The following is a 14,090-nucleotide window of genomic DNA, read 5'->3' on the forward strand; positions in this document are numbered from 1 at the left end:
CTCCTTTACCTCACTGACTGACCCCCAGCTCCTCATCTACCTCACTGACTGCCCCCAGCTCCTCATCTACCTCACTGACTGCCCCAGCTCCTCCTCTACCTCACTCACTGACACCCAGCTCTTCCTCTACCTCACTGTCTGCCCCCAGCTCCTCCTCTACCTCACTCACTGACACCCAGCTCCTCCTCTACCTCACTCACTGACACCCAGCTCCTCCTCTGCCTCACTGCCTGCCCCCAGCTCCTCCCCTACCTCACTGGCTTACCCCAGCTCCTCCTCTACCTCACTGACACCCAGCTCCTCCTCTACCTCACTCACTGACACCCAGCTCCTCCTCTACCTCACTGCCTGCCCCCAGCTCCTCCCCTACCTCACTACTGCCCCCAGTGCCCGCTTCATGCCGCTGCTGCCTGTCACTGACTGGATGATGTGGTTGGGCGGGAGGACGAGCTCTATAGTTTGAGGAGGGGGGCGGGATATGAGGCGCGCTCCAGATGCCGTGCTGTGATTGGCCAGCTGCTGTCATGTTGCGGGAGCGCGCTGCGCGTACCATGGAGAGAAGCTGTGCGCGGTCCCGCTCCGTGACAGACATGGCGGCGGATCCGAGCCCGGACTGGGTCAGCTCTCTACCCTGGGCGTGGGGCTACGGGATCACCGGGGGAGGCCGCGTCTTCTTCATCAAGTAATCGCCTCACCTGTTACATACATGTTACATACATATTACATGTGTGCCCTGTGCCCGCGCTGACATGTCTCTGTCCCCACAGTGAGGAAGCCAAGAGCACAACATGGCTGCACCCGGTGACCGGAGAAACGGTGCTGACCGGACACAGGAGGAGCCCAGGTAACGCTGCAATCCCTGTATACTGCCCGCTATGTACTGCAGTGTGCCTGTCATGTACTCAGCGCTATGTACCCAGCCTGTGCCATACTCAGCACTGCTCTATGTACCCAGCCTGTGCCATACTCAGCGCTATGTACCCAGCCTGTGCCATACTCAGCGCTATGTACCCAGCCTGTCATGTACTCAGCGCTATGTACCCAGCCTGTCATATACTCAGCACTGCTCTATGTACCCAGCCTGTCATATACTCAGCGCTATGTACCCAGCCTCTGCCTGTGCCATACTCAGCGCTATGTACCCAGCCTGTCATGTACTCAGCGCTATGTACCCAGCCTGTGCCATACTCAGCACTATGTACCCAGCCTGTCATATACTCAGCGCTATGTACCCAGCCTGTCATGTACTCAGCGCTATGTACCCAGCCTGTGCCATACTCAGCGCTATGTACCCAGCCTGTCATGTACTCAGCGCTATGTACCCAGCCTGTCATGTACTCAGCGCTATGTACCCAGCCTGTCATGTACTCAGCGCTATGTACCCAGCCTGTCATGTACTCAGCGCTATGTACCCAGCCTGTGCCATACTCAGCGCTATGTACCCAGCCTGTCATATACTCAGCGCTATGTACCCAGCCTGTCATATACTCAGCGCTATGTACCCAGCCTGTCATATACTCAGGGCTATGTACCCAGCCTGTCATATACTCAGCGCTATGTACCCAGCCTGTCATATACTCAGCGCTATGTACCCAGCCTGTCATATACTCAGCGCTATGTACCCAGCCTGTCATATACTCAGCGCTATGTACCCAGCCTGTCATATACTCAGCGCTATGTACCCAGCCTGTCATATACTCAGCGCTATGTACCCAGCCTGTCATATACTCAGCGCTATGTACCCAGCCTCTGTCATACTCAGCGCTATGTACCCAGCCTGTCATGTACTCAGCGCTATGTACCCAGCCTGTCATGTACTCAGCGCTATGTACCCAGCCTGTCATATACTCAGCACTATGTACCCAGCCTGTGTCATACTCAGCGCTATGTACCCAGCCTGTGTCATACTCAGCGCTATGTACCCAGCCTGTGTCATACTCAGCACTGCTCTATGTACCCAGCCTGTCATGTACTCAGCGCTATGTACCCAGCCTGTGTCATACTCAGCGCTATGTACCCAGCCTGTGTCATACTCAGCACTGCTCTATGTACCCAGCCTGTCATGTACTCAGCGCTATGTACCCAGCCTCTGTCATACTCAGCACTGCTCTATGTACCCAGCCTGTCATGTACTCAGCGCTATGTACCCAGCCTGTGCCATACTCAGCACTGCTCTATGTACCCAGCCTGTGCCATACTCAGCGCTATGTACCCAGCCTGTGCCATACTCAGCGCTATGTACCCAGCCTGTCATGTACTCAGCGCTATGTACCCAGCCTGTCATATACTCAGCACTGCTCTATGTACCCAGCCTGTGCCATACTCAGCGCTATGTACCCAGCCTGTGCCATACTCAGCGCTATGTACCCAGCCTGTCATGTACTCAGCGCTATGTACCCAGCCTGTGCCATACTCAGCACTATGTACCCAGCCTGTCATATACTCAGCGCTATGTACCCAGCCTGTCATGTACTCAGCGCTATGTACCCAGCCTGTGCCATACTCAGCGCTATGTACCCAGCCTGTCATGTACTCAGCGCTATGTACCCAGCCTGTCATGTACTCAGCGCTATGTACCCAGCCTGTCATGTACTCAGCGCTATGTACCCAGCCTGTCATGTACTCAGCGCTATGTACCCAGCCTGTGCCATACTCAGCGCTATGTACCCAGCCTGTCATATACTCAGCGCTATGTACCCAGCCTGTCATATACTCAGCGCTATGTACCCAGCCTGTCATATACTCAGGGCTATGTACCCAGCCTGTCATATACTCAGCGCTATGTACCCAGCCTGTCATATACTCAGCGCTATGTACCCAGCCTGTCATATACTCAGCGCTATGTACCCAGCCTGTCATATACTCAGCGCTATGTACCCAGCCTGTCATATACTCAGCGCTATGTACCCAGCCTCTGTCATACTCAGCGCTATGTACCCAGCCTGTCATGTACTCAGCGCTATGTACCCAGCCTGTCATATACTCAGCACTATGTACCCAGCCTGTGTCATACTCAGCGCTATGTACCCAGCCTGTGTCATACTCAGCGCTATGTACCCAGCCTGTGTCATACTCAGCACTGCTCTATGTACCCAGCCTGTCATGTACTCAGCGCTATGTACCCAGCCTCTGTCATACTCAGCACTGCTCTATGTACCCAGCCTGTCATGTACTCAGCGCTATGTACCCAGCCTGTCATGTACTCAGCGCTATGTACCCAGCCTGTCATATACTCAGCACTATGTACCCAGCCTGTGTCATACTCAGCGCTATGTACCCAGCCTGTGTCATACTCAGCTCTATGTACCCAGCCTGTGTCATACTCAGCACTGCTCTATGTACCCAGCCTGTCATGTACTCAGCGCTATGTACCCAGCCTCTGTCATACTCAGCACTGCTCTATGTACCCAGCCTGTCATGTACTCAGCGCTATGTACCCAGCCTCTGTCATACTCAGCAATGCTCTATGTACCCAGCCTGTCATGTACTCAGTGCTATGTACCCAGCCTGTCATATACTCAGCGCTATGTACCCAGCCTGTCATATACTCAGCGCTATGTACCCAGCCTGTCATATACTCAGCGCTATGTACCCAGCCTGTCATATACTCAGCGCTATGTACCCAGCCTGTCATATACTCAGCGCTATGTACCCAGCCTGTCATATACTCAGCGCTATGTACCCAGCCTGTCATATACTCAGCGCTATGTACCCAGCCTGTCATATACTCAGCGCTATGTACCCAGCCTGTCATATACTCAGCGCTATGTACCCAGCCTGTCATATACTCAGCGCTATGTACCCAGCCTGTCATATACTCAGCGCTATGTACCCAGCCTGTCATATACTCAGCGCTATGTACCCAGCCTGTCATATACTCAGCGCTATGTACCCAGCCTGTCATATACTCAGCGCTATGTACCCAGCCTGTCATATACTCAGCGCTATGTACCCAGCCTGTCATATACTCAGCGCTATGTACCCAGCCTGTCATATACTCAGCGCTATGTACCCAGCCTGTCATATACTCAGCGCTATGTACCCAGCCTGTCATATACTCAGCGCTATGTACCCAGCCTGTCATATACTCAGCGCTATGTACCCAGCCTGTCATATACTCAGCGCTATGTACCCAGCCTGTCATATACTCAGCGCTATGTACCCAGCCTGTCATATACTCAGCGCTATGTACCCAGCCTGTCATATACTCAGCGCTATGTACCCAGCCTGTCATATACTCAGCGCTATGTACCCAGCCTGTCATATACTCAGCGCTATGTACCCAGCCTGTCATATACTCAGCGCTATGTACCCAGCCTGTCATATACTCAGCGCTATGTACCCAGCCTGTCATATACTCAGCGCTATGTACCCAGCCTGTCATATACTCAGCGCTATGTACCCAGCCTGTCATATACTCAGCGCTATGTACCCAGCCTGTCATATACTTAGCGCTATGTACCCAGCCTGTCATATACTCAGCGCTATGTACCCAGCCTGTGTCATACTCCGCACTGCTCCATGTACCCAGTCTGTCATATACTCAGCACTGCTCTATGTACCCAGCCTGTCATATACTCAGCGCTATGTACCCAGCCTGTCATACTCCGCACTGCTCCATGTACCCAGTCTGTCATATACTCAGCACTGCTCTATGTACCCAGCCTGTCATATACTCAGCGCTGCTCTATGTACCCAGCCTGTGCCATACTCAGCGCTGCTCTATGTACCCAGCCTGTCATTTACTCAGCGCTGCTCTATGTACCCAGCCTGTGCCATACTCATCACTGCTCTATGTACCCAGCCTGTCATTTACTCAGCGCTGCTCTATGTACCCAGCCTGTGCCATACTCAGCACTGCTCTATGTACCCAGCCTGTCATATACTCAGCACTGCTCTATGTACCCAGCCTGTGTCATATACTCAGCACTGCTTCATGTACCCAGCCTGTCATATACTCAGCACTGCTCCATGTACCCAGCCTGTGTGGTAATTGGGAGAGGGGCCGATTGCTCTGGTTGTGTAGTTCTTGGAAGAGGGGCTGATTGCTCTGGTTGTGTAGTTATCGGGAGAGGGGCCGATTGCTCTGGTTGTGTAGTTATTGGGAGAGGGGCCGATTGCTCTGGTTGTGTAGTTATTGGGAGAGGGGCTGATTGCTCTGGTTGTGTAGTTATTGGGTGAGGGGCTGATTGCTCTGGTTGTGTAGTTATTGGGAGAGGGGCTGGTTGGTCTGGTTGTGTAGTTATTGGGAGAGGGGCCGGTTGCTCTGGTTGTGTAGTTATCGGGAGATGGGCTGATTGCTCTGGTTGTGTAGTTATCGGGAGAGGGGCTGATTGCTCTGGTTGTGTAGTTATCGGGAGAGGGGCCGATTGCTCTGGTTGTGTAGTTATTGGGTGAGGCGCCGATTGCTCTGGTTGTGTAGTTATTGGGAGAGGGGCCGATTGCTCTGGTTGTGTAGTTCTTGGAAGAGGGGCTGATTGCTCTGGTTGTGTAGTTATTGGGTGAGGGGCCGATTGCTCTGGTTGTGTAGTTATCGGGAGAGGGGCGGATTGGTCTGGTTGTGTAGTTATCGGGAGAGGGGCTGATTGCTCTGGTTGTGTAGTTATTGGGAGAGGGGCTGAGTGGTCTGTTTGTGTAGTTATTGGGAGAGGGGCTGAGTGCTCTGGTTGTGTAGTTATTGGGAGAGGGGCTGATTGGTCTGGTTGTGTAGTTATTGGGTGAGGGGCTGATTGGTCTGGTTGTGTAGTTATCGGGAGAGGGGCCGATTGCTCTGGTTGTGTAGTTATCGGGTGAGGGGCCGATTGGTCTGGGTGTGCAGTTATCGGGTGAGGGGCCGATTGGTCTGGTTGTGTTGTTATCGGGAGAGGGGCTGATTGGTCTGGTTGTGTAGTTATTGGAAGAGGGGCCGATTGCTCTGGTTGTGTAGTTATTGGGAGAGGGGCTGGTTGGTCTGGTTGTGTAGTTATTGGGAGAGGGGCTGATTGCACTGGTTGTGTAGTTTTTCGGAGAGGGGCTGATTGCTCTGTTGTGTAGTTACTGGGTGAGGGGCTGATTGCTCTGGTTGTGTAGTTATTGGGAGAGGGGCTGATTGCACTGGTTGTGTAGTTTTTCGGAGAGGGGCTGATTGCTCTGTTGTGTAGTTACTGGGTGAGGGGCTGATTGGTCTGGTTGTGTAGTTATTGGGAGAGGGGCTGGTTGGTCTGGGTGTGCAGTTATTGGGAGAGGGGCTGATTGGTCTGGTTGTGTAGTTATTGGGAGAGGGGCTGATTGGTCTGGTTGTGTAGTTATTGGGAGAGGGGCTGATTGGTCTGGTTGTGTAGTTATTGGGTGAGGGGCCGATTGCTCTGGTTGTGTAGTTATTGGGAGAGGGGCTGGTTGGTCTGGTTGTGTAGTTATTGGGAGAGGGGCTGATTGGTCTGGTTGTGTAGTTATTGGGAGAGGGGCTGATTGCTCTGGTTGTGTAGTTATTGGGAGAGGGGCTGATTGCTCTGGTTGTGTAGTTATTGGGAGAGGGGCCGATTGCTCTGGTTGTGTAGTTATTGGGAGAGGGGCTGATTGCTCTGGTTGTGTAGTTATTGGGAGAGGGGCTGATTGCTCTGGTTGTGTAGTTATTGGGAGAGGGGCCGATTGCTCTGGTTGTGTAGTTATTGGGAGAGGGGCCGATTGCTCTGGTTGTGTAGTTATTGGGAGAGGGGCTGGTTGGTCTGGTTGTGTAGTTATTGGGAGAGGGGTTGATTCCACTGGTTGTGTAGTTTTTCGGAGAGGGGCTGATTGCTCTGTTGTGTAGTTACTGGGTGAGGGGCTGATTGCTCTGGTTGTGTAGTTATTGGGAGAGGGGCTGGTTGGTCTTGTCTCGCTGTGTCCAAATTGGGACAGTGACACATGGGGCTGGCATTGTAGTAGATGGTACGGGGGGCTGGCGGTGCAGCGGACAGGACGGGGCCCCCTGGGTTTATTACGTATATGTCATTATGAAGTCCAGTGGGTTAAAAAACATGAATAAAATAAAAAAAATCTTCTGTGCCTTCCCTAGTGTTTTTCTGGTAGGTTTGTGGTTCTGCGACAGTAAATCTGGTCACCCTGAGAGCGAGTCCGCCATGTTTCTGCGTTCTGATAGGCCGATACACTGCAGCTGCTGATGAGGATGCCTTGGTTGGAGTCGTGTTATTAAATAGTGATGCTGTTACTGGGATGAGATTGTTTTATCGGCCTGTGGCTGTGATCAGAGACCAGTGTACTCTGGGGACAGTTCAGCTCCTAACTATCATTCTATAGGCTGCCATTAAACAGTGGCATTTGGGAGCTGATTGGCTTAACACATCTGCCCCAGGGAAGCTTGTTACAGTTTCCCTATTACTAATCCCAGTGCTCTGTCCCATAACCGCTGCGTGTGCCTTCCCAGTCTGCCAGCTAATGGGGGCTGCAGATTAGTATCTTCCACTTCTGTCACCCTGCCCTGGCCTCTGTGCCCGCCTGGGAATGTGTGCAGTGTGCCGGTGCTACTGTACACAGAGTGCTGGATCTGCAGGCATGTTGTCCCTAGGATAAGGTGTAGCGTGGGATTGTCTGTACAGTCAGTGTCCTCTACAGGTTATACAGCCCTTCCGTGGCAGACGGAGTGTGGGCTTATAGTAAGTACCCTTGTCCCCCGTCCCTCACTGGGGAGATAGGCAGGGATAGATGACAGAATCCCTGTATGAAGCGGGCATGGGGTAAAATCTGGAGCGGTCCTGACAATACGTGGAAGCTGTTATCTCTCTCTTCCTGGTTACAGTCACACTGTAAACCGGACCCGGGTCAGCTCTCTCTTCCTGGTTACAGTCACACTGTAAACCGGACCCGGGTCAGATAACTGAGGACATCTGGCTCCTTCCTGTGTATAACCTGCTTGGGTACCTGGGAAGGGATCCCTGGCTGACCGGACCCGGGTCAGATAACTGGGGTAATCTGGCTCCTTCCTGTGTATAACCTGCTGGGTACCTGGGAAGGATCCCTGGCTGACCGGACCTGGGTCAGATAACTGGGGACATCTGGCTCCTTCCTGTGTATAACCTGCTGGGTACCTGGGAAGGATCCCTGGCTGACCGGACCCGGGTCAGATAACTGGGGACATCTGGCTCCTTCCTGTGTATAACCTGCTGGGTACCTGGGAAGGATCCCTGGCTGACCGGACCCGGGTCAGATAACTGGGGACATCTGGCTCCTTCCTGTGTATAACCTGCAGGGTACCTGGGAAGGATCCCTGGCTGACCGGACCCGGGTCAGATAACTGGGGACATCTGGCTCCTTCCTGTGTATAACCTGCAGGGTACCTGGGAAGGATCCCTGGCTGACCGGACCCGGGTCAGATAACTGGGGACATCTGGTTCCTTCCTGTGTATAACCTGCTGGGTACCTGGGAAGGATCCCTGGCTGACCGGACCCGGGTCAGATAACTGAGGACATCTGGCTCCTTCCTGTGTATAACCTGCTGGGTACCTGGGAAGGATCCCTGGCTGACCGGACCCGGGTCAGATAACTGGGGACATCTGGCTCCTTCCTGTGTATAACCTGCTGGGTACCTGGGAAGGATCCCTGGCTGACCGGACCCGGGTCAGATAACTGGGGACATCTGGCTCCTTCCTGTGTATAACCTGCTGGGTACCTGGGAAGGATCCCTGGCTGACCGGACCCGGGTCAGATAACTGGGGACATCTGGCTCCTTCCTGTGTATAACCTGCAGGGTACCTGGGAAGGATCCCTGGCTGACCGGACCCGGGTCAGATAACTGGGGACATCTGGCTCCTTCCTGTGTATAACCTGCAGGGTACCTGGGAAGGATCCCTGGCTGACCGGACCCGGGTCAGATAACTGGGGACATCTGGCTCCTTCCTGTGTATAACCTGCTGGGTACCTGGGAAGGATCCCTGGCTGACCGGACCCGGGTCAGATAACTGAGGACATCTGGCTCCTTCCTGTGTATAACCTGCTGGGTACCTGGGAAGGATCCCTGGCTGACCGGACCCGGGTCAGATAACTGGGGACATCTGGCTCTTTCCTGTGTATAACCTGCTGGGTACCTGGGAAGGATCCTGGCTGACCGGACCCGGGTCAGATAACTGAGGACATCTGGCTCCTTCCTGTGTATAACCTGCAGGGTACCTGGGAAGGATCCCTGGCTGACCGGACCCGGGTCAGATAACTGGGGACATCTGGCTCCTTCCTGTGTATAACCTGCTGGGTACCTGGGAAGGATCCCTGGCTGACCGGACCCGGGTCGGTGTACGTTTATGCGCTGGAACCCGGGATTGCCACATGTGTGTTATGGTGACACGTACCTGTACATACTTGCACCCCAAACATGACTTGTGTACAGTCTGCCTCTTCCCTGTGGACCATATACTTACTCCACACCCATCTACCAGACGCATCATTCTCTGGGTTACATTGTCTATTGTATATACCATCAGCTGCTATTTATATACTGCTGCATTTGTCTTCCCTGCAGATCTGCCCACAGGATGGGAGGAAGCCTATACATTCGAGGGTGCCAGATACTACATAAAGTAAGTGATGCTTCTTCCCATACTTACCTATAGCCAGCTGCTGACAGCGGCCATTGCAGTACCTGGGCCTGTGACTTACACCCGTCCTGCTACTGGCCTGTGACGTACACCCGTCCTGCTACTGGCCTGTGACGTACACCCGTCCTGCTACTGGCCTGTGACGGGCACCCGTCGTGCTACTGGCCTGTGACGTGCTACTGGCCTGTGACGGGCACCCGTCGTGCTACTGGCCTGTGACGGGCACCCGTCGTGCTACTGGCCTGTGACGGGCACCCGTCGTGCTACTGGCCTGTGACGGGCACCCGTCGTGCTACTGGCCTGTGACGGGCACCCGTCGTGCTACTGGCCTGTGACGGGCACCTGTCCTGCTACTGGCCTGTGACGGGCACCCGTCCTGCTACTGGCCTGTGACGAGCTCTGTGGTATAACAGCTGCTGACGGCGGCCATTGCAGTACCTGGGCCTGTGACGTACACCCGTCCTTTGCTAATGGTCAAAACCTTGCTGCACTGCAGGTGGGGCAGATGTAACATGTGCAGAGAGAGTAAGATTTGGGTGAGTTATTTTGTTTCTGTGCAGGGTAAATACTGGCTGCTTTATTCTTACACTGCAATATACAGATGGAGCGCGTCCCATCTTTGGCCGTCGCTCGCCAGATTCCTTGCGCCGGTGATAGAGACTGGGACCCAGTTCCCCCCCGGCCGGGGAATGGGAACTCTGTCCGTCTCCGCTTCAGGGAGATGGACAGGGTTAGGGGTGAGGGATGCTGCGGGGACCCGGAGGGAGCCCTGTTGTAAGGGCGGCTGGCGGGGAATGGTGGCTGGTGAATCTTCCGCCATCCCATGCAAAGATGGGCTACTGTAGGTATCATTTTGAACACCCCTCACCCAAATCTAACTCTCTCTGCACATGTTACATCTGCCCCACCTGCAGTGCAGCATTGCTTTGTCCCTTAGCAAACCAAATGTGCTTTGTGAATGAACCTGAATCGGACCCTTTGTTTCCTGCGGTGGAGTCGTCAATATCGGTGTCTGGTGCAATGTGCATCCGAGATATATAATGTGTAAGATATAACCTGGAGGTCGGAGCGTTCTCTGTTGGATCTGCTGCAGAAAGATGATTGTAAGCTCTGTGGCTCACTGATCTACTTGCGCCAGCTGTAAGTCCAGCGATGCAGTGACACAGATCCTCCTCCTATTACTGTGCTGCACGTTCCTGGTGTAATGAATCGGTAGCGTGTGTTAGCAGGTGAAGCCGCACTCGCTGATCTCACGGATGAGCCTGGGAACGAGCATTTGTGACTCATACATTACACCTTCTGGCTCCAGAACCCTTTATTGAGCAATCCCTTCAGGTTTGTACATGTTGCACAAACACAGCTGAATGAAATGCTGGGAATGGGTCTCCGAGCTGGCCGGCTGCAAGTCCCTGGAGCATTCAGGCCTCTCGTTGTCCATAATCCGGAGGGTCCCAGCGGACAGAGCGGCGACCCCTCCTCTAGTCATAGGGGGATTATTTGTCCCCATATTTCTACATCCTGTTTATCTGTCAGTTTCTGCGTTCCCATGCTCCCATGTCACATGCGCTATGCTGATCCTCCCGGGAATCCGGCTTCCAGTAACCAGATCATTGTACGCTCGTGTTTACACTGTGTGTGTGTGTACAGCATGTATGCAGGGAATGTGAGCATAATGGGTAGGCATAGCATGTACATGGATGTGCTTGGGTGTATGTGCATACTATGGGCTTGTTACACATCAGTACAAACTTCCGATGGTCTACATACTAATCCGATGTTTATGGGTCCTGTGTTATTGCTCACAGTCCCCCATTAGCCACAAGATGCTACGGATTTTAGGGGGCGGCAATAGACGAGCCCCACTTTGTAAGTATTCTGAGCCCAGGGACTTGGCGGACCGGTTCTATCGGTCATTGGGGTAAGCTTCGGCGTAGGCAGATTCAGTCCCCAGAATGAGCAGAGGTTCCTTCAGGAGCATCGCTTGTATGTCACGTCTCCTACAGATGTCTCCTGCCGCATTTCTAGCAACTCCATATCATTCAATATCAGACTCTACGGTGTTGTTTGGTGACGACATGCATGGGGGGGCATGTGCGTGGCCTGTGTCCGTAGAGGGGGGGATGTGTGTGGCCTGTGTCCATTGAGGGGGGGGGGGGGATGTGTGTGGCCTGTGTCCGTAGAGGGGGGGAGATGTGCGTGGCCTGTGTCCGTAGAGGGGGGGAGATGTGCGTGGCCTGTGTCCGTAGAGGGGGGGGAGATGTGCGTGGCCTGTGTCCGTAGAGGGGGGGGGGATGTGTGTGGCCTGTGTCCGTAGAGGGGGGGGGGATGTGTGTGGCCTGTGTCCATAGATGGGGGGGATGTGCGTGGCGTGTGTCCGTAGATGGGGGGATGTGTGTGGCCTGTGTCCGTAGAGGAAGGGGGGATGTGTGTGGCGTGTGTCCGCCGTAGATGGGGGGGGGGGGGGCATGTGCATGGCCTGTGTCCGTAGATGGGGGGGGGATGTGCATGGCCTGTGTCCGTAGATGGGGGGGGGATGTGCATGGCTTGTGTCCGTAGATGGGGGGATGTGCGTGGTCTGTGTCCGTAGAGGGGGGGGATGTGCGTGGCCTGTGTCCGTAGATGGGGGGGGGGGATGTGCGTGGCCTGTGTCCGTAGATGGGGGGGATGTGCGTGGCCTGTGTCCGTAGAGGGGGGGGGATGTGCGTGGCCTGTGTCCGTAGAGGGGGGGGGGATGTGCGTGGCCTGTGTCCGTAGGGGGGGGGGATGTGCGTGGCCTGTGTCCGTAGATGGGGGGGGATGTGCGTGGCCTGTGTCCGTAGAGGGGGGGGGGATGTGCGTGGCCTGTGTCCGTAGAGGGGGGGGGGGATGTGCGTGGCCTGTGTCCGTAGATGGGGGGGGGATGTGCGTGGCCTGTGTCCGTAGATGGGGGGGGGATGTGCGTGGCCTGTGTCCGTAGATGGGGGGGGATGTGCGTGGCCTGTGTCCGTAGATGGGGGGGGGGGGATGTGCGTGGCCTGTGTCCGTAGATGGGGGGGGGGGATGTGCGTGGCCTGTGTCCGTAGATGGGGGGGGGGGATGTGGCTGGCCTGTGTCCGTAGATGGGGGGGGGGATGTGCATGGCCTGTGTCCGTAGATTGGGGGGGGTTCTGCATAGCGTGTGTATGTAGGTGTGAGGCTTCCGTGTAATCACTGTGTGCGTGTGTATGTAGGTGTGAGGCTTCTGTGTAATGTGTGTAGGTGGGGGGAGGAGTTGCGTTACGTGTGTGTGTAGGTGGGGGGAGGAGTTGCGTTACGTGTGTGCGTGTGTATGTAGGTGTGTGTAGGTGGGGGAGGAGTTGCGTTACGTGTAGGTGTGTGTAGGTGGGGGGAGGAGTTGCGTTATGTATGTGTGTATGTAGGTGTGTGTAGGTGGGGGGAGGAGTTGCGTTACGTGTGTGTGTGTGTAGGTGGGGGGAGGAGTTGCGTTACGTGTGTGCGTGTGTATTTAGGTGTGTGTAGGTGGGGGGAGGAGTTGCGTTACGTGTGTGCGTAGATGTTACTGGTAGGTAAGGGCGCAGGTTGTACTAGAGAACATGAGCTCTGACATCTAGGGGTTATTACAGTGGTGGCTTCACAGGCGGCAAATCTGGGTCCCTCTGTTTCTACCATAGAAGAACAAATTTTGAACTGTCATGGAGGAATCTGCACCTATAGGTCGCTATTCACATGTGGCGCCTTCCTGTCCTGGGGTGTTGGCGCTCCTTCCTGTCCTGGGGTGTTGGGGCGCCTTCCTGTCCTGGGGTGTTGGGGCGCCTTCCTGTCCTGGGGTGTTGGGGCACCTTCCTGTCCTGGGGTGTTGGGGCGCCTTCCTGTCCTGGGGTGTTGGGGCACCTTCCTGTCCTGGGTGTTGGCGCGCCTTCCGGTCCTGGGGTGTTGGCGCGCCTTCCGGTCCTGGGGTGTTGGCGCGCCTTCCGGTCCTGGGGTGTTGGCGCGCCTTCCGGTCCTGGGGTGTTGGCGCGCCTTCCGGTCCTGGGGTGTTGGGGCGCCTTCCGGTCCTGGGGTGTTGGGGCGTCTTCCTGTCCTGGGGTGTTGGCGCGCCTTCCTGTCCTGGGGTGTTGGCGCGCCTTCCTGTCCTGGGGTGTTGGCGCGCCTTCCTGTCGTGGGGGTTGGGCGCGCCTTCCGGTCCTGGGGTGTTGGCGCGCCTTCCTGTCCTGGGGGATTGGGGCGCCTTCCTGTCCTGGGGTGTTGGCACGCCTTCCTGTCCTGGGGTGTTGGCGCGCCTTCCTGTCCTGGGGTGTTGGCGCGCCTTCCTGTTCTGGGGTGTTGGGGCGCCTTCCTGTCCTGGGGTGTTGGCTCGCCTTCCGGTCCTGGGTGTTGGCGCGCCTTCCTGTCCTGGGATGTGTGTCTTACAGACGCCCTCTGACAGCTTTGTCTTGTAACAACAATTTGCCTACATTAGGGTAACTTGCGCACACTTGGCCTCCACCTCGCCCTCGCTACGTCTGGAGGCTGGCCCTTTGGTTTGCCCGCTAGTGTCTCCTCTATCAA

The 14,090-nt window shown here is 55.2% G+C and overlaps 1 protein-coding gene across 9 annotated transcripts in view; it reads left to right on the top strand.

Moving 5' to 3' along the window:
• Positions 1-487: 487 nt before the first annotated feature.
• PLEKHA5 (pleckstrin homology domain containing A5) overlaps positions 488-14,090 on the top strand; it is a 120,836-nt gene continuing 107,233 nt past the window's right edge. For 5 of the 9 annotated variants that reach the window (XM_083180728.1, XM_083180730.1, XM_083180732.1 and 2 more), the window contains exons 1-3: positions 491-682; positions 768-844; positions 9,488-9,545. In XM_083180728.1, coding sequence (XP_083036854.1) covers positions 495-682; positions 768-844; positions 9,488-9,545 — 323 coding nt within the window. In that variant the 5' untranslated portion in view covers positions 491-494. Of the gene's footprint in view, positions 683-767; positions 845-9,487; positions 9,546-14,090 lie in introns of all 9 variants that reach the window. The other 4 variants (XM_083180729.1, XM_083180733.1, XM_083180735.1 and 1 more) reach the window with 2 other exon arrangements.

Source organism: Crinia signifera, chromosome 4 (assembly GCF_055691185.1).
Source record: "Crinia signifera chromosome 4, ASM5569118v1, whole genome shotgun sequence".
In the NCBI taxonomy this organism is placed as follows: Eukaryota; Metazoa; Chordata; class Amphibia; order Anura; family Myobatrachidae; genus Crinia; species Crinia signifera.